Source organism: Gobio gobio (assembly GCF_949357685.1).
Source record: "Gobio gobio genome assembly, chromosome: 22".
NCBI classification, from domain to species: domain Eukaryota; kingdom Metazoa; phylum Chordata; class Actinopteri; order Cypriniformes; family Gobionidae; genus Gobio; species Gobio gobio.
Window position 1 is genome coordinate 41,254,920 of NC_137118.1, and position 21,260 is coordinate 41,276,179.

General features: G+C 38.3%; 2 protein-coding genes across 3 annotated transcripts in view; both read left to right on the forward strand.

Annotated features, from left to right (window-relative positions):
- Positions 1–8,736, forward strand: part of sez6l (seizure related 6 homolog (mouse)-like) — an 81,038-nt gene extending 72,302 nt beyond the window's left edge. Inside the window, exons 11-17 of the mRNA XM_079804426.1 lie at positions 3,425–3,619; positions 3,740–3,931; positions 4,026–4,220; positions 4,641–4,676; positions 4,846–4,960; positions 5,955–6,060; positions 8,016–8,736. Coding sequence (XP_079660552.1) covers positions 3,425–3,619; positions 3,740–3,931; positions 4,026–4,220; positions 4,641–4,676; positions 4,846–4,960; positions 5,955–6,060; positions 8,016–8,045 — 869 coding nt within the window. The 3' untranslated portion in view covers positions 8,046–8,736. The remainder of the gene's footprint in view (positions 1–3,424; positions 3,620–3,739; positions 3,932–4,025; positions 4,221–4,640; positions 4,677–4,845; positions 4,961–5,954; positions 6,061–8,015) is intronic.
- A 5,686-nt stretch (positions 8,737–14,422) lies between these two features.
- Positions 14,423–21,124, forward strand: tpst2 (tyrosylprotein sulfotransferase 2). 2 transcript variants are annotated; one of them, XM_079805054.1, is made up of 6 exons: positions 14,423–14,558; positions 14,813–15,379; positions 17,727–18,044; positions 18,122–18,320; positions 19,972–20,025; positions 20,514–21,124. In XM_079805054.1, the coding sequence occupies exons 2-6, from the start codon at positions 14,883–14,885 to the stop codon at positions 20,550–20,552; spliced, it is 1,107 nt and encodes a 368-aa protein (XP_079661180.1). In that variant the 5' UTR covers positions 14,423–14,558; positions 14,813–14,882; the 3' UTR covers positions 20,553–21,124. The 2 variants fall into 2 exon arrangements, with proteins under 2 accessions (XP_079661180.1, XP_079661181.1); XM_079805055.1 differs by having other exon boundaries at positions 14,488–14,558; positions 14,879–15,379.
- Positions 21,125–21,260: the final 136 nt, after the last annotated feature.

Here is a 21,260-nt window from a genome sequence, read left to right on the forward strand (position 1 = left end):
TGGTGTTGCTAGAGGAGGAGTACAGTGAAAAGTGCCTGGTTCGCACAGTGATGGTAAAGCTCTTATATAGGGATGTATGAGGGCTGCAGATGTGTGAGAGTTGTTCTGTATCAATGCTGTCATGAATTCACACACCACTGTGTGATGTAATACAAAAACTTGAAATAGAAGATGCTACCCTCTCCTCATTCCCTGCGTTGTTGGGTATTTTTTCAAGATGACAATGACGATATGCATTCTCCCAAGGTGAAAACCCTTCTGTGGACATGTATTTAACCCAGTCTTAACACTCTTAAGCACCTGTGAGGATTCTGTAGAGACGAGTTGAGCAACACTCCCCATTAAAGATTCAGGGCATTTAAGGAGGTCATCATCTAGGTGTTAAACAGGACAGATGTGACAATTTATCATGAACTTGTACTCTCCATGCCAAGAAGCAATCAGAGCAGATACTTAAAATGATGCAGGACATACTAAGTAGTTGAATATTATACATTTGTTGAATGAAATCTAAGGTGTACTCATTTCTGCAATCCTTCATTTAAACAAAATTGGCTGATATACTTATTTTACGGATAATAATGACATATATCTCTGGTTTTATTAAGTATATGTTTAATACATTTCAATTTTGCCATCTTTCCATGAATGGTATTAGTGATCATTAAGAAAATACATATTTTGTTTTTGTTGAGGGCGTGTATTGATTTCTGCTGTGCACTGTATATATATATATATATATATATATATATATAATTTAGTTTTATAACATTTATTTTATTTCAGTTAGTTGCCTACATTAGATCTAATATTTAAATATTTATATATATTTTTTTTTTTTTATTTCAGCTTTATTTCAATTCTATTTATTTTATTAAAAATATAATTTTTTTATAGTTTTAGTTAACAATAACAACACTGGATTAGACTTTGTTGATAGTCTGGCTAAACAAAATTAGTCGATCACAGCATTTCTTTTCCCACCTCCCCCTATTAAAGACAAGCTTTACACAAACTTTCAGTCTGGTGTGAATGTCACGAATCCACAGAGAGTCTCGATGCAACTCTTTCTTTTCAAATTACTTCAACCGATCCATTATGTTCTCAAGTGGTCGGCATGCATTTCAATCAATGCTTCTTTTTTTTGCACAGGCGCAACTATTTTCAGCTCCTGAAATCTCCCTTCATCCTCTTCTCCTCCTTCTCTCCTGGCTGTCCTCATTCATTCACATTTAGTTTAGTCTCTATCCTCTCCCATAGGAAACGCACACATACACACATAGCACGTTTGCATGTAATGGCTTGAACTAAAGAGACAGAGATACTCTTTTTATGTTCGTATAATGGTGGAGGATAAAGTTCCCAGGAGAATAAAGGTCACCAATGCCTTATGAATTCACAATGGCGCCTGATTTGCACACGATCAAACCGCTAATGAACTGAATGCATGTGGAATAAAAAGAAAACCCCATTAGCACTGCACTAACATCATACAAGAACATCCAGCCATGCTAAGAATAATTTCTGTTGAAAAACTGTTTTGAATGCCTTTTTAATAAAAAATGTATTTGCTCAGAACTTTTACATTTATTTATAATTCTTCTGCAAGCTACGTGATCTGAAATCTTATGAATAAAGCAAAATGTTCAGGGCTCTGACCTAGCGGTTAGCGCACATGCTCCTACACACCAAGCCGACACGTTCGTGTGGGTGAAGCAAGTTCAAGTAGACTTTTTGATTCTCAAAAGGCCAAAAATAATATAAAACTAGATTTTACATTTCCTAAAAATGTGTGTGGTGCTTGCCCATGCATAAGTCCCTCCAAGATGCTAGTGTTGTGGGTGGGTGGTTGTTAGCTGTTAGCGTTTTGCTATATGTGGTCACCAGAGTGTTCCAGAGTGGTTACTTACTGGCCTAGGTCAATAAAATCCACCCTCAAGTGATATTCTGGTCTCTATGACTCAGAATCATTCTTTAATCTGTGTAGATGGGACTTCCATCATCCGCTAGGCAAAAAACATAATCTCTTAAAAAAAAAATAACGCACCTCTTAAGGTAAATCTAATGTGTATATAGATACTATATTTAAGCTTCATTCCACTACGGATAAATAAAAATAAAAAAAATCATGCAATTCTGACCTTTTCTCCCTGTAATTACAATTTTATATCTCGGAATTCAGACTTTATTTCCCGCAATTGCAAGTTTATAACTCGCAATTCTGACTTTTTTTTTCTCAGAATTGTGGTATATAAACTTATAATCGCAAGTTATAAAGTTTGAATTGTGAGATAAAAGTTGCAATTACTTTTTCTTTCTTTTTTCGTGATGGAAACGCGCTTCCAAAGAATGGTTTTGTAGATGTGTGTGTATATATATATATATATATATATATATATATATATATATATATATATACAAATCATTGAATTCAATCATTCAGATGCTTCTACAAACATTTGTGAAAGAATGTGTTCCTCTCAGGAGCTCAGTGAATTCAAACGTGGTATCGTGATAGGTTGCCACCTGTGCATTAAGTCCATTTATGAAATTTCCTCACTACTAAATATCCCACGGTCAACTGTTAGTGGTATTATAACAAAGTGGAAGCAATTGGGAACAACAGCAACTCAGCCACAAAGTAGTAGGCCATGTAAAATCCCAGAGTGGGGTCAGCGCATGCTGAGGGTCACAGTGTGCAATAGCTACAGACCTCCAAACTTTGTATGTCCTTCAGATTAGCTCAAGAACAGTGCGTATAGAGCTTCATGGAATGGGTTTCCATGGCCGAGCAGCTGCATCCAAACCTTACATCACCAAGTGCAATGCAAAGCGTGGGATGCAGTGGTGTAAAGCACGCCACCACTGAACTCTAGAGCAGTGGAGACGTGTTCTCTGAAGTGACCAATCACGCTTCTCTGTCTGGGAATCCGGTGGATGAATCTGGCTTTTGCAATTGCCAGGAGAACCGGTACTTGCCTGACTACATTGTGCCAAGTGTAAAGTTTGGTGGAGCGGGGATTATGGTGTGGGGTTGTTTTTCAGGGGTTGGGCTTGGCCCCTTAGTTCCAGTGAAAGGAACTCTTAATGCTTCAGCATACCAAGACGTTTTGGACAATTTCATGCTCCCAACTTTGTGGGAACAGTTTGGGGATGTCCCCTTTCTTTTCCAACATGACTGCGCACCAGTGCACAAAGCAAGGTCCATAAAGACATGGATGAGCGAGTTTGGTGTGGAGGAACTTGACTGGCCTGCACAGAGTCAAACAATAAAATGTTGGGGTGGGATAGGGATTTTTCTGATATTCTAATGTATCTTCATCCTGTTAATTGTCAATAAACAGGTTATGCACAAAAAAAATCTAATCTCTAATTAATGTGTGAGGAATAGAAGAGGTTAAATCATTTTACCCCTGTTTTCCAGAGGTATCACGCAATGACTCGTGTCCAGATCTACCTGAGATCCAGAACGGCTGGAAGACCACGTCTCACGTAGCGCTTGTGCGTGGAGCCCGCATCACATATCAGTGCGACCCGGGGTACGACCTCGTGGGCAGTGAAACCCTGACCTGTCAGGTGGACCTAAGCTGGAACACCCAGCCTCCGTTCTGTGAGAAGAGTGAGTCAAGCATAGTTAGGTGTCTTTGCTAATTGGAGTCTGATGCACTTTTACTTCCAGCAGATTCAAATGTCATCCTTCTCAGCTTTGTCTCTTTTTCTCGTCCCTTCCCCTCATTAGTTATGTACTGCACAGACCCTGGACACGTGGAGCACTCCACACGCACTCTGTCTGATCCCAAACTCTTGGTTGGCACCACTATCCAGTATAGCTGCATTCCCGGATACATCCTGCAGAGTGGCGCCACACTCACTTGCTATGGTCGAGAACCCGGCACCCCTGTTTGGACGTCTCGCTTGCCACATTGCGTTTGTGAGTTCCCACAAATGTTTAATCCAAAATTTCTGTATTTTATATTCAAGTCCCTTTTTAATCCCTCAACTATTCCTGATTTTATTTCCAATAGCGGAAGAGTCCGTGTCCTGTGAGAATCCCGGCCTTCCTGACAACGGCTACCAGATATTGTCTAAAAGGCTTTACCTACCGGGAGAGTCTCTAACCTTCATGTGCTACCAAGGCTATGAGCTCATTGGTGAGATGGCCATCAAGTGCATTCTGGGAAATCCCTCATTTTGGAGTGGTCCATTACCTCTTTGCAAAGGTAAGAAAATATATTTACAGTGAATTAGTATAAATGTACAGGGGTTTATCCCTTACACCAAGCTGTATGATTATGATTATTATTATTTTTTATAATGATTTTTAATATTATTTAATATATACTATAATTTATTATTCCCAATAATTGCATTTTGTTTTCTATTTATAACTACCATAATGAAGCTGCATAACAGATATAACAGATATATATATGGCTTTTAGATGTTACGTGCAAGATTATATATTTCATGTAAAAGGTCCATATATGTTATATAATTGTAAAGAAAATATTTAAATATCTGTGATGTGAATACTACATGAAAACAAAATGCTTTTTCATGACCATTTTTATTGCTTTATTACTATTATATAATATATTAGAAGCTGAAATATATATTATTTTTTTCCCTAATGTTTTCAGCCAATCATGAATGTTCTGGCAATCATGCACTTGAGGGTAAGTTTTAATGTTTAATGTACTAATGTATGCAAAGATTTTGATTTTATAGATTGTATCCAAGTATTTACCCATTGTTACCCTTGTTATCAGAGAGATTGTATAAAGTTTCATGGTTGCTGTAGTGGGTAAAGCAGGCGAAACTGAATTCTTGTCATATTTTGTCTAGTGGCCGAGGCTGCGGCAGACTCTTCTTTTGACGGAGGAAGTATGGCTCTAGCAATATTTATACTGGTGCTGCTAGTGTCTGTTTTACTGGGAGGGGCCTACATCTATGTCACAAGGTGAGCAATATACTGTGGAAAGTGTAAGTATTACTAATGGAGTGTATTTGCAGTGGTAATGTTATATCACAACAATACAAACTTTGATTTGAAGCAAAGGAGTTTTTGAAAATTGGACAAAAAGACAATACAAGACTGTGTACTTTAGTTAGGGAAAGAAATACAATCCCATGAATCATTGCAGACAGCATAATCGAATTAGCCTGGTCCTACCAGACTCTCGTACATTACATTAGTACAGAGAGTCTGGCCACTCTCCATTGACAAGCGTTTACTTCCTTGAAGACGGTTACTCTGTTGAAGTTTAAAACTATTGGATCTGCCCAGAGCCGCTCTGGATCTGCCATAACCAATCGCAAACGTTTGGCCGTGACGTATATCATCTCAAACTAGCACAACATCAACGACATCGTTCTCAGCCACTCCCTCTGTTCGCTGATTGGATCGGTTAAAATTTGACCTGAGAAAACCAGAGAATATACCGCAATCCCAGACGGAGTACTGAAGAAAAATGAAAATTGAGCAGAAGTATGTAGGAGGTACGTTTTCAAATTAAAAACGATGGAGAAATATAAAACTACTCATTTACAAATGTTGATCATATGTATAAAAACAATATATTTTACGCTTATTGCAACATATGCATATTAATAAACATACACAAACATTTTGAGGGCGTAGGGAAATTCACTCGTTATCGTTCAAAATCAATTTCCTTATGGAGAAAATGAGTGGAGGTTTTACTTCCGTACAACAATAAAGAGCTGCCATTGTTCATGAGCACTTACACATGTTCTGTTGCTCATTTAATAGACTGCTCAAAGCTGCTTGTACTGATAATGTTGTGAAATGACATTGTTCATTGTTTTTTTTTTCATAAAACATTAAATAACTAGAAGTGTAACGTGGGTAAACACTATGATTGTCCATTGCTGAAACGAGAGAACATATGCTGCGTTTAAACCCCAGTCAAACACTCTTCTGTGTTCCTCAGGTGCCGTTATCATTCAAACCTGAGACTTCCTCTGATGTATCCGCATCCCTACAGCCAAATCACAGTGGAAACTGAGTTTGACAACCCCCTCTACGAGACTGGAGGGGTGAGAGTCTCCTAGAACACCTTTGCAACTGCATAACAAAGCCTTGGCAATCACATAGAACAGGGATGGGCCCTTTGGTCCTGGAGGGCCACTGTCCTGCAGAGTTTAGCTGAAACTCACCTGCCTGTAGCTTTAATCCTGAAGACATTGATTATCTGGTTCAAGTGTGTTTGATTAGGCTAAACTCTAGGCCCTCCAGGACTGAAGTTGCCCATCTGAGCAACCACCGAGAAACTCCCTTGCAACCATTCAAAACTCCTTATGAACCACATATTACCACCTTGGAAATCTTCCAGGACACCCTAGAAACCACCTAGGAACTGCCTAGCAACAACCCCTTGTGAACTACATGACACTGCCCTGGCAACCTCCCAGAGAACCCTAGCACCCATATAACAGTCCTGGCAATCATCCAAAATATCTGAGAAACTACTTAGCAACCTCCGGAAAACCCTAGAAACCACCTAGCAACTCACTGGCAACCGTCTAGAACCCCTTAGGAACCACATAGCAGTTCCCTGGGAACAAGAGCACCCTAGCAACTGCATAAGTGTAGTCAGCCAAGAACATCTGAGAAACCACTTAGCAACTCCCAGAAAACCATAACAGCACCCTAGCAACCACCTAGAACCCTTTAGGAACCACAGATTACTTCCCTGGCAACTTCACAGAGCACCCTAGCAACAGCATAAGTCTCTGCAATCATCAAAAATATCTGAGAAACAACTCCCAGAAAACCCTAGCAACCTCCTAACAACTCCCTAGTAACCGTCTAGAACCTCTTAGGAACCATGTAGCACTTTGTTGGCAACTTTCTAGAGCACCCTAGCAACCACATAAGTCCTGGCAATCCTCCAAAACATATGTGAAACCACGTAGCAACTCCCAGACAACCCTAGCAACCACCTAGAAACTCTGTAGCAACCGTCTAGAACCCCTTAGGAACCACATAGCACTGCCCTGGTAACTTTCCAGAGCACCCTAGCAACCGCATAAGTCTGGCAATCCTCCAAAACATATGTGAAACCACGTAGCAACTCCCAGACAACCCTAGACACCACCTAGTAACTCTCTAGCAACCGTCTAGAACCCCTTAGGAACCACATAGCTGTTCGCTGGGAACTTCCCAGAGCACCCTAGCAACTGCATAAGTGTAGTAAGCCAAGAACATCTGAGAAACCACTTAGCAACTCCCAGAAAACCATAGCAGCACCCTAGCAACCACCTAGAACCCTTTAGGGACCACATATTACTTCCCTGGCAACGTCACAGAGCACCCTAGCAACAGCATAAGTCTCGGCAATCATCAAAAACATCTGAGAAACCACTTAACAACTCCCAGAAAACCCTAGCAACCGCCTAACAACTCCCTAGTAACCACCTAGAACCTCTCAGAAATCACGTAGCACTTCGTTGGCAACTTTCCAGAGCACCCTAGCAACTGCATAAGTGTAGTCAGCCAAGAATATCTGAGAAACCACTTAGCAACTCCCAGAAAACCATAGCAACTCCCTAGCAACCACCTAGAACCCCTTAGGAACCACATAGCACTTCCCTAGCAACTTCCCAGAGCACCCTAGCAATCACATAAATCTTGGCAATCATCCAAAACATCTGAGAAACCACTTAACAACTCCCAGAAAACCCTAGCAACCATCTAGAACCCCTTAGGAACCACATAGCACTTCCCTCTCAACTTCCCAGAGCACCCTAGCAACTGCATAAGTCTAGTCAGCCAAAAACATCTGAGAAACTCCTAGAAAACCCTAGCAACCACCAGGCAATTGCCTAACCAACCATCCTGAACCACAGGGGGCAGGAAATCACCTCGTAGAACATCATCACCTGTGGGAGCAATGAGTTTTTTTGCATGATCAAATGCTGGAAGATGCTCCAGAATGCTAACATGAATGGAATTCTCACAGCATCTCTTGTGTTTTTTTTTTCTTCTACAGGACACGAGAGAATATGAGGTGTCCATATGAAGAGGCCCACAGACACGTCCCGTATTGCTCCAGCTCTTAGAGGAAGTGATGTAAATAGATCCTGACAATTCCACTCTCCCCACCTCCCCAACCTCCAGAGGAAAGGGCGCTCATCAGCCGAGAGAGAGAGAGGGGCGTGAAGGGAAAGGGTCTGTGAAACAGGAAGTATCAGTGCAGAGATCGTTCGGCCTGTAGACGTTACTGTGGTTTTACGACATGTGACTCAACACGTGTGCACTCAAAGCCGGAGGTTCTCATTCTGCTGTTCACAAACGTGCGTGTGTGTGTGTATGACATGAGTGAGTGGAAAAAAAACAAGTGATGGGTTTGCACAGTGTTCTTTCGCCTCAATACCGTGACTTATGGGACAGTCTAACCCTGAGGTACGTGCTCCGATATAAAGGAGTCGTGGTGGCGCCGTCCTGTTTGTCTGTCTGTCTGTGGCCCGTCCTGCCTGCTGTCATTTTTAAGTCTTTGTACTTAGAGCAGTTTGTAGTGCAGGTTTTAAAGTAGTATTTTTCCCCCTGCAAGTGACGTCCTACTGCAGCAGAGACCAGATGATGTATTTATTTTGAAGTATATGTGAAATGTTCTCTGCTGTTTAATGAATACTTCATTTTGGAGATCAAGAAAAAAATGTAACTGATTTCTCTAAAGAAATGTGAAAAATAAATTCATTTAAATCTTTTCTAACCCTGAAGTGTCCTGATTTTTTTATTAAAGGCTTTTATTTTGAAAGAGATCTGACAGAAATAGGGCATTTATGCTCCACTGATTACAAATCATAACAAAATATGCCCATTGGAAAGAAAATGTACAAATTGAATCTTTTTAGTATGGAGACTTTTGCTAAAGTCTCGTGCATTTCAGATGTTTCTCCTAAGAAAAGCCTCAAAGTTGCTCATTACGGTCACATTAGTAAAATTTGGTGGGGAAAAGAGTGCAAGTCGGTTCTGGAAGTAAGATCTCCATTCGTAGGGAAGTTGATTTTTCAACGATTACTTTTAAGGCTTTAAAGGCAGCCCTACTGTGAGCTACGAGGTTGTTAAAGGGGGTCATGAATTGAGAAATCAACTTTTCATTCAGCCTTTGATATATAAATGTTAATCGTGATATAACAAATATCCTGTAAGTTTCGGAGCTGAAAACTTCCTTGCAAGTAAAAAAAAAACCTTTTATTGACACCAGGCCCAGCAAACGCTCTATCTCAGAATGTACCAACAGTGGTGAAACGCCGCCTCAATAGTACGCCTGATTCTGTAGCCCCGCCCATCGACTCGTGGAGCTAAACTGATCGCTACCGAGCAATAAACATGCCGAAGATAGTAAGATATTTCGCTGTGCCTGGTTGTGGAAGAACACAGTGGCTGCATAAGCTTCCTTCAGAATCTAATATTGGAAATGTACCTTTATTTTTAATGAATATCCAGCTCACGTGGGGAAGACATTGCATGTATGTTCATTTCACCACGGATTCGTTTGTAAACAAGAGACTGGATTTGCAGACAGGATGAGATTACATGAATGAATGAAGAAACACACTTGTGTGAGTAAAACACGGTTTGCGGTTATATCCACCGATCGGACGGCCCAAGTAACAAAACATAACATTCCAATCAATTGCGGGTGGATGAGAGATGAATCATTGTGTTTGTTTGATAAAGACATTTTGCGAGCCCTGAGGGACGAATCATTCCGGTTGCCGTTTCCCCACACACTTTCAAAACAATGCCTCACGTGTACACACAGGGGAGCCGAAGCTCATTAAATATGCAAAGCTTGCATTTCAGATTATTTTTTTAAATAATTATATATTCTAGTAGAATTCCTAGTGAAAAAAACTACATTACCCATGATGCTGTACAGCAAATTACGCCAATCAAGTCAATACGCTCCAAAATAGCTCTTTAGCTCCGCCCACTCCCGTGAAGCATCTCTCTAAGCTTTCAAAATACGTAAATATATGTATATATCGATATTTTGCAATAAACTTAAAATATATTGTTTATATATCAACATTTAAGAAGTTTTCTCCATCGTTTTTAATTCATTATGCTGTTTGCAATGCTTCATGGGATTGTAGTTCTTAAGTACGCAGTCTTTTTTTCTTCCAATCAAAGTTTGTAATGTTGTGAATCACCACGTAGCTGATTGGCTTGGTTTATAACAAAGACTTTTTTTTTTTTTTTTATCCCTGTGACATCACCGTTGGCCGGAGTGACTGTTACGCCCACTGAGTGGAAAAAAGCAGAAGCATTGGTTGCGAAAAACACATCTAAAACGGGAGAGATTTGAGATTGACTGCACAAACAGATTTGACAAGAAATCTGAGGTATATTTTTACAGACGGCCGAAAGCTACAGAAAAGAGAAGCAAATGGATCGCTGCAATTCACAGAAACAACTGGACTCCAGGCAGCCAAACGTGGATTTGCAGTTATCATTTTGTGTCAATATGTTGAATTTTGGGGTTAAATCATACCATATATATTGTATTGTTATATATTGTATTGACAACTCATCAATTAAATATTTACTTTTATTCTGCATAAATTAGCTGTTTTTAAACAAACACTGACAAAAACTATACAAGTTTTAGGGCTGGACGATATGACAATATATAGAACATTGATATAAGTGACACCCAGATATATTGTACCTATATTGTATTTATACCATTCCTTCTGCAAAAAATACTTTTTTAAGTAAAAAAGTATTTTTTTTCATGCTCAGAGTTTTGGCCATACTGTCTAAACCCGGGCTTTTCGAACTTTTAGATGCCACGGACCCCAAAATATGAGCACCTCATGTGAGGGACCCCCATCTAACATCGAATACTTACACCTTGATTTTAGCTCTATGTTTTTACTACAGGTCAGTATTTGTGTCTAGATTTGCTGAGGAATCTGAGATATAACATAAGCTATAAATTAAAGGGGTCATGGATTGAAAAATCAACTTTTCCCTTTAGCTTTTGATATATAAAAGGTCATGGTAATATAAGAATATCCTGTACGTTTCAGAGCTGAAAACTTCCTTGTTAGTCAAAGAAAAGCTTTTATAGACACCAGGCCCAGCAAACGCTGGATCTCGGAATGTGCCCGGCTATGACGTGAGAGTGTAATGAAGAACAACGCCTGATTCTGTAGCCCCGCCCACCGACTCATGCCACTAACATAACACAGGCCTACATAGAGCTAAACCGGATAGAATTTCCAAACATACCGCATAAGCTTCATTCGGATTCCAATATTATGAATGCATGGATGAACTTTATTTTTAATTAATATCCTGCTCGCGTGGGGAAGACTTTGTGTGTTTGTTCCTTCATTTCTGATCACGGATTCGTTTGTAAACTAGAGACTGGATTTGCAGATAGGATGAGATTAACCATGCACACTTATGTGAGTAAAACATGTTTTTTTTTATATGTGATAGTATTGTATTGTTACAGATCGTTTGATATCTATTGATTATGTGTACCTGTCTAATAACACGCTGTCACAGGCTGGAGAATCATTCATTTTAGGTTCTTGATGTGTGTTGTTCACTCTCTTGACTTAATATTTGGATACATGTGTGTGTGTGTGTGTGTGTGATGCACGTTTCACGCTTATATCCACCGATCGGGCCGGCCAAGTAATAAAAAAATAACATTCCAATCAATCGCGGGTGGATGAGAGATGAATCGTGTTTGTTTGATAAAGATGTTTTGCGAGCCCTGTGGGACGAATAATTCCGGTTGCGTTTTCCCACATGGTTCAAAACAATCCCTCACGGTGTACTCAAGGGGAGCCGAAGCTCATTAAAGATGCAAATCTTATCCAATCCTAGCCGTGGGCGTTTACTTCCAACTCTTCAGTGCGGCACGCCCATAAAATCTGAGCGTGCAGAAGAGAGCCTCAAAACCAGGGCAGAAAATAGCCTATTACTTATACATTATGATGTTTTTAAATGTAAAAACCACGCAAACATCATAAGTTGACCTAAAACAACATAGTATAAAGAAATTTTAAAAAGCCAGTTCATGACAAGCAATGTGCAAGCAATAACAATTTCCTCTGGGTGTGTCAACATCTTATTGAGTGGAAACATCCTCCCTCCTACATGCATGCAAATGTTATTTACAAGTCAAAGTTTCACGCCTTTTCTTGTTTCACAGTCCACCATTTCCTTCAAATGTTTTGTATATTCATTTGAAAGTGTTAAATGGCTGCATTAGGGGAGAGTGGGGACGGTTGAAACATGGGGCAGTTGCAACATTGCTTATTCCTTCAATCAGGAATGAGCTAGAGTGATGATACTCATACTGTAGATATGCTCATATAATCCCTCTACCTTTCTGGAAGAAAGAAGCCACATGTGACCATTCCTTCTGCAAAAAATACTTTTTTAAGTAAAAAAGTAATTCGCCATACTGTCTAAACCAGGGCTTTTAGAACTTTTAGATGCCACGGACCCCAAAATATGAACACCTCATGTGAGGGACCCCCATCAAGACATCTTTCTTTTATAAACACCCAATTAATACACAAATAAATTACTATCATATCTAACATTAGTTTCTATTGAGTTACCTTATATATATACACTCTAAAAAAAAAAAGGTTCTATATGGCACCAAAAATAGTTCTTGGCTCGTAATCATAGGGGAACCTTTTTTAGTGCTATATAGCACCATTTTTGGTGCTTCAGTGGTTCTTCAGCGGTTCTTCAGAGGTTCTTCACCGGTTCTTCACCGGTTCTTCACCGGTTCTTCAGAGGTTCTTCACCGGTTCTTTGACTAAGGTGCTATATAGCACCTCTGAAGAACCACTGAAGCACCAAAATTGGTGCTATAGAGCACTAAAAAAGGTTCCCTTATGATTACGAGACTTTTTTTTAGAGTGTATAGCAGTCTCTACGCTATTATTTTAGCTCTTATCAGGCGAACGTGATCATCTCGGAGCTCCGCCATAACTTCCGCTAAGTGAGGTAAAAATACGAGCGTGGTCATAGATTTATCGATCGTAGATGCCTCATTCTATTGATCCTTGCAAGCGCTAATGAGGCATCTACGTATTCATCTATTACCAGGCTCTTATTTTGACCTCACTTAGCGGAAGTTACGGCGGAGCTCAGAGACGATCACGTTCGTCTTATAAGAGGTAAAATAATAGCATAAATACTGCTCGGTTTCTCGCAGAAACTGATCGTTTCGCTAGATAAGACCCTTATTCATCGTCTGGTATCGTTTAAAGCCCTTTGAAGCTGCACTGAAACTGTCATTTGGACCTTGAACCGTTTGGAGCCCATTGAAGTCCATTATATGGAGAAAAATCCTGGAATGTTTTCATCAAAAATCTTAATTTCTTTTCGACTGCAGAAAGAAAGACATGGACATCTTGGATGACATGGGGGTGAGTAAATTATCAGCAAAAGTTTATTTAAAAGTGAACTAATCCTTTAACAGTACACTCTTATAGTGAGTAGAATATATATATATATATATATATATATATATATATATATATATATATATATATATATATATATATATATATATATATATATATATATATATATATATATATATATATATATATATATATATATATATATATAAGGTAACTCAATAGAAACTAATGTTATCATTGTTGCATCATTTATTTGTAAATTTAAGTTCCAATTTATATTAATCGTTAATCTAATAGATTATTTGTTTTAATCTAATTTATTTATTTTTACATTTTATTATGTTAATTTAACATTTAATCACTCATTTTTTATCTAATTTATTTATTTATGTACTTAATTTAATATATATGTTTTGTCTCTAAACTTTTGCAGGTTTATTTAAGCTAATTTGTTTATTTATTAATTGTATTATTATTATATTCACAGTTTTACTTTAGGTTTTTCCACATTTATCATGCCTGTCAGTGCAAGGACATGCTGTTGCAACTAACCAGTATTGTTTAAGTTACTCTAAAAGTTTATTTAACTTAGTGAAGACCCTGTCTGTGTACAAATAAAATAAAGAAATTGCAATATTATGTTAAAGGAATTATTTTTATTAGCCTACATTTTAATGAATGTTGCAACCGTCCGCTTTTATGGGGTCAGTTGCAACATTTGTCTATTCAAATATAAATTGTATGTATATTATCATATGTACACATGTTACAGTGGTGTGGATGGGTAGCTGACAGATTTGGGTTTAATAATCTATTAAAATGTTGGCTTTCCAATAAAAACTGAGAAACGGAAGAAAATGCCAAAAGTGTTGCAATCACTCTCCCCTACTATCAAATGTGCACGCTTTATGCATTTGAGCTAATAATCTCTCAGCACAGATTGGGCTCGGTGACACAGGAAGACATGTCGCAAAGTTTTGGTAGAGAGGAGTGCTTGTGGTTGTCAGGAAAGATCTCAACTGATACTTTTTATAAACTGCGTTCACTTCCTCTTCGTGCATTCTGCCCATTTGACTACACAGCCTCGAGATGCAATGCTCATAGTTTGTCTTGTGACGGTGAGTTAATGGTTTCCTTCGCGAGTTGTGCGTATTGTGTTTAATGCATCTCGTTTCATGTCACTTTATCAGTTATTTTATCAACTCTAAATGCAGTCCACATTTCCTGTGGACGTGTGGCATAAACCACTTTCACTTTTTTAACAATCAAAAAAAGTGTTTTTTTCCTGTGTGATTTGAACTGATTAAACCAACGGGCTCTTTAAAGACATCTGTAAGCAGTTATTTTGCAGTTAACAACAAAATATTTGCAGAAGTAGCCAACAGAGGAAGTGCAGTCAACTCGGATTGAACATTTTTTTCCTCGTGCGATGTCTCAGAGTGATGCGGCTGTCAGTCAAACGGGCAGTTGTACTCCTGCTAACCGTGTTCGGAGCCTGGGCTCTCACTAGGACTCTATATCGTGTGCTGGTGTGCCACGGAGGGCTTACCAGAACTCACATGGTGTCCGTGCTGGCTCGAAATTGGAACCAGACACAGTATCGGTATAACCACAACACGCCAATTGTGTTTGTGGGTGGGGTTCCACGGTCAGGGACCACCTTGATGCGTGTCATGCTAGACGCCCACCCCGACATCCGCTGCGGGGAAGAGACGCGGGTGATCCCCAGGATGCTGTCCCTGCGGCAAGGCTGGGGGAGGCAGACTGAGGAACGCTGGGCTCTGGAGGACGATGGAGTCAGTCAGGAGATGCTGGACGCTGCAACCGCTGCCTTCCTACTGGAGGTCATCGCGCGTCATGGAGAACCTGCACGAGTGCTGTGCAATAAAGACCCCTTTACTCTCAAGAGTGCGGTTTATCTGTCACACATTTTCCCCAAGTAAGATATCTCCATTTTAGAAGATTTTATTTTATGCGAATTAAAAAGTTCTAGGCCCACACAAAGACATTTACATTAATCATGAAGTATATTTTCCTTGATCAAATTAAAAGTTTAAAAATATATTATATCAATATACTCATGTTTTGTTTTCGGCCACCATTTGGGGTTAGTATGATTAAAAAAATATTTATTAATAGTTTTATTTAGCAGTGATGCATTAAATTGATAAAAAGTGACAGTCAATACTTTCACATTATAACAAAAATGTAAAAATAATAATAACTTTGTGTTCATCAAGGGTTAGGGTTAGGATCCACAAAAAAAATATTATGGTAAGCAGCTCAAATAATCAGAAATGTTTCTTGAGCAGCAAATCATCATATTAGAATGATTTCTGAACACTGCGACACTGAAGACTGGAGTAATGATGCTGAAAATTCAGCTTTGCATCATGGGAATATATTAGGGTAACTTGCATAGATATACATAATAAAGGCTAGGTGTCTTACAGCGAAGTTTCTAATGTCATCACCGGCGGCCATCTTGTCACAGGCAAGCTTTCTGGCAGGCTCTGTGGTTCCTGATGTAAGGCGAGTGATCTGCACGAACACAAATACTCTTATGTCGCTGAAATCTTGACAGATTTACAAATGGTTTGGTTTCTTGCAAACGTTATTAACGTGGCTATAATTCTGGATGTTTGAAAAAATTATTAATAATTATTCATAATGGAGTTGGTGGTCCAGTGGGTTAAACCATGGAACTGATATGCAGAAGGTTGCTGGTTCGATCCCAGTGGTCACCACCAGTGTGTCCTTGAGCAAGGCACTTTACACCATGTAGGTTGCTCAAGGGGGATTGTCCCTGTGTAATAAGTGCACTGTAAGTTGCTTTGGATAAAAGCGTCTGCCAAATGCATAAATGTAAATGTCATAAGTATGCAGTGTCATAACTCCATCTCTGACATTTATAACAAACCAAACAGTTTGAAAATCGGTAGAAGTTATGGTTATTTAAAAAGTACATGCACAATTAAAATACAATGTTACGAGTGAGCGAGCTGACTGTGACAAGATGGCCGCCAGGTGTGGACGTCGACCTCCATTGGCCAGCAGTGCGGACGAGACATCTAGCCTTTATTATGTATATCTATGGTAACATGGGGGAAGATGTCCTCTTTAAAGCGATAGTTCACCCAACAATAAAAAAAAAAAGTCATTTTTGTTCCAAAACTGTATGAGTTTCTTCTGTTGAACACAAAAGTAGATATTTTAAAGAATGTTGGTAGCAGTTGACGGCACCCATTGACTTCCATAGTAAGGGGGGAAAAGGTTCTATGGTCAATGGCTACCATCAACTGTCTGGTGACCAACATTCTTTAAAATATCCTCTTTTCTGTTCAATAGAAGAAAGAAACTCATACAGGTCTGGAACAACATGAGGGTGAGTAAATGATGACAACATTGTCATTTATGGGTGAACTATCCCTTTAAGAACAATGTGCAAAGTTAGAACAAAGTTTAGCATGTGCATGATGATGATGCATCGGCCTATGTATTATTATAGGAAATAAATAGAAACATTTGCTAGTTTAGTTGTTATAGAACAAAATGTCAAATGATTCAAAGACGCCATCTTACCCCACCACTGGGGCAAGTTGACCACCTACCTGGGGTATACATAAATCATTAAAATGCTAAATCAACTATTCTATTTCAAATGAAACGTTGACAATTTAGTTGAATAATTGAATAACCGATGAAAGACCAAGCAGAATCCTAGTAAAAGAGATTCAGCTGAAAGGTAAAATGATTCTGTGACCTATATACAGGCAGATGAATATTTACACATTTAATTTTCCATATTTTATTGAAGAAATGTCATGATAGCAACACTATGAATGCTAATTTAAGGATTTCGCTCAATTAACATATAGGTTATAGTGAAGGCCCAGATGTCTGAAATGTACATCTAATTAATGGAAAACTGAATAATAACCCCATTAATTACAATAATTATTCAATTTAAAATTAATAACTTGAGTAACAACATGCAACTCAGGGCAAATTCCTACAGTTTTATAAAATAATAAATTCTTATTCTTTTATAAAACTATAAAAGTTTTAAAACCATTCAGATTTTGTGTCATTTATGGACAGGAGAAAAAATTGGGTGGTGGGAGGGGGTCATCTTACCCTGACTTATCCTACATTTTAATATATATTCAAATTGATTAAATGTCTAAAATAAATGCTGTGCTTTTTATTGTTGTTCAAATGCCAGCAAAATCCTTTCAATTTCATGACATTTTACTCATTCCACCTGCCATAATCTGTCCTTTCAGCTCAAAATTCCTGCTAATGCTCCGAGACGGTCGGGCGTCTGTGCATTCTATGATTTCCAGACGAGTGACTATCGCTGGCTTCAACCTGTCCAGCTACAGGGACTGTCTGACTAAATGGAGCAACGCAATCGAAGTGATGCTCTCCCAGTGTATGGTGGTGGGCCAAAAGCGGTGTATGACAGTCCGCTATGAGGATCTGGTGCTGCAGCCACGAGCCACCATGCAGCGTGTGCTGCGCTTTCTGAAATCACCGTGGCATGAAGGGGTGCTTCACCATGAGGAGGCCATCGGCCGGCCAGGAGGGGTATCACTGTCTCGGTAGGGCCAAATTACATTTCATGTTTTAGGCCTTCTACTGTTTCTTGTCAATACTCACTTTTCAGTATGTTTTTAAGAACCGAACGCTCCACGGATCAGGTGATCAAACCTGTTAACCTCGAAGCTCTCACTCGATGGGTCGGCCACATCCCGACAGACGTCCAGGGGGACATGGAGAACATCGCTCCGATGCTCCGTAAGCTGGGCTACGACCCCAACGCCAATCCCCCAGACTATGGTCAACCAGATCCTGAAGTGATCAACAATACTCGAAGGGTATATTTGAACACCGAATATGTGCATTTCAATTCATTCAGTGCAGCTCAAAGATCAGAGTTTCTACACTCGTAAAAATAAAGGTTCTTTGTTGGGGAAGCTACTCTGAAACTGTAGTTTGACAAACTACTCATAAGTTAAGAGACAGTCAAGCTACCCTTCAGAAAAGGTAGTTAGCTACACTGCAAGTTACTATCAAAAAGTAGCTAGTTACATTGAAACTACTTTGATTTTCTTTTTAAATAACATTGTATATTACAAATAACTGAATAATTGTTTTGAGTTCTCTTCGATTGACAGATTCTTTGCCAAAGCAATTGACGCAAATTCTTCATCTTTTAGGTTCATTACTATGAAAGCTTGTTTCCACAATTCTGACTTTATATCACACAATTTTATCACACAATTCTGACTTTATATCACACAATTCTGACTTTATATCACACAATTCTGACTTTATATCACACAATTATATCACACAATTCTGACTTTATACCTCACAATTCTGACTTTATACCTCACAATTCTGACTTTATATCACACAATTCTGACTTTATATCACACAATTCTGACTTTATACCTCACAATTCTGACTTTATATCTCGCAAGTCTGACTTCATATCACACAATTATATCACACAATTCTGACTTTATATCACACAATTCTGACTTTATATCACACAATTCTTACTTTATACCTCACAATTCTGACTTTATATCTCGCAAGTCTGACTTTATATCACACAATTCTGACTTTATATCACACAATTCTGACTTTATACCTCGCAGTTCTGACTTTATATCACACAATTATATCACACAATTCTGACTTTATATCACACAATTATATCACACAATTCTGACTTTATATCTGACTTTATATATGTCTTTTATATTTTTACTTTACAACTAAATTTATTTTTCAAGTATACGTACTTTATCAGTGTTCTTCTTTGGAAAACTTTTACTTGACAACATTCCAAAACATAATATTGTAATTTTTACTGCACTACGTTTCATATTGAACATCATTTAATACTTAATTACATTAAAAATGTAGTACTGTATACTTTTACTCAAGTAAAAGTAATTCAAAGTTTTATTTGAGGACAAGTAAGAAAGTACTACATTTTTAATGTAATTAATTAAATGTAGTGCAGTAAAAAGTATGACATTATGCTTTGGAATGTAGTGAAATAAAAGTTTTCCAAAGAAAAACAGTGATAAAGTACATATACTTAAAATATGTACTTGAGTAGAATGTAAAAATACTACACTACTGTCCGCCTCTGAGTAGAAGCTACTGAAAAATGTAGTTAAGTTAGTAGTGTCGCTACTTGTAGTTAGCTACTGCCCAACACTTGTTCTTATTAGCATCTGGTTCCATGATTAACCTTTAACATCCATGACATAAAACTTTTCTATTACACAAAAGGTTCTTTATAGTGGAAATAGGCTCTTTAGATTTTTTAAATCCTTTACACTAAGAAAAAAATGGTTCTTTAAAAACTGAAATATTCTTTGAGGAACAAAAAATGGTTCTTTTAATGACATCATTGCGAAAACCTTTTAGAACCATTATGTTTAAGAGTGCAGCCATGTGTAAATGTAATAAAGTAATTTCCAGTTTTGCCATGTTTTTTTCCCTTAGGTATTGAGAGGAGATTTTAAAACTCCCACAAACCTGAAAAGATGGGCACAAGAAGTGAGTGCATGTTGATTGTTTATCATACTTTTGCCCCAAAAACGATTTTTTGGAACACTTAAATGTCTGAATGTAAGCTAGATGACAAACATATAAGCAAGGGTCATTTATTTGAAAGAAAGACAGCACAAGCACACATTTCAGGCTAAACAGTTGGCTTGAATGTGTTTGTTAGATTTGAAATTATATAAATAAAGATTGTATATGATTGAGGACACTTTCTGGTTGTCAAAGGTTAGTAGAACATAGTTAAGGTGAACTACTTGTGTGGTTACGCTAGATTAGAACAAGTTAGTTGTAGAACATTTCTAGCATCACTTGTGTGCAAATGCCATTGATTTGGTGTTTTGTTATCTAATGCAATGATATTATGTCCCAATACTTTCTGTGGCACTGTTTGAGTAGCCTGTGATTATAGGCCGCTGTATGTCATTCATTGTTTTTTTGCATAAACCATGCTCATTTTGAAAACATTTCTTGTTTGGCAGGTATCTCCAAAGATCAATTTGAAAGGAGGAAGAAACTGAACAGAGTTCTGCTATGATTGCAATGTTCTTGTGTTCAGCTTTGAATGACTTCACCATTTTGTGCCAAACACCTTGGAGGCCTTTCACAAGATCACAAGAAGAGCAAAACGAGGAGGAATATCATTATTATGCAATATCTGTGGTTATATTCCTGTGTCACCTCCTGAACTGGCTTATTTTGACATCAACTGAATTCATTAAGATTATCAAGTAACTAAATCTTAATACCACAATGTTGTAATGCAATAGACTGATGTAAGCCTCAAGAAGAACATTAAACACTGGACAGATATCTACATGTTTACATCCTGATGTTCTCAGAAGTATATAGAAAGAAGCCAACCATCATTCAGTAACACTGAATTGCCTGAAGATTGCAATTTTATATCTTGTTTTGGGAAATGAGAAGCGTGACGTTGCGCTTGGTGACGCACAGAATGTTGTTGCTATGTGCTAGCGTTCATTTTCTTGACCTAGTTAAATGGAGCCGTTCTTCTTTCCCTAGTGCCAAAACTGACTCGTTTTCATCAGTGTTTCCAAAAGTGCATTATTTCAATAAAAATATTTCATAGAAATTGTGTTATGTGTTATTTTGACGCCTATGTGTGTCGTTATTTTGATCTCGAAACATTTGATCACAGCCAACTGTGTGCAGTACATCATATCACTCCGCCGGTCTCCCAACCCCCCCACGAACACACCAAATAA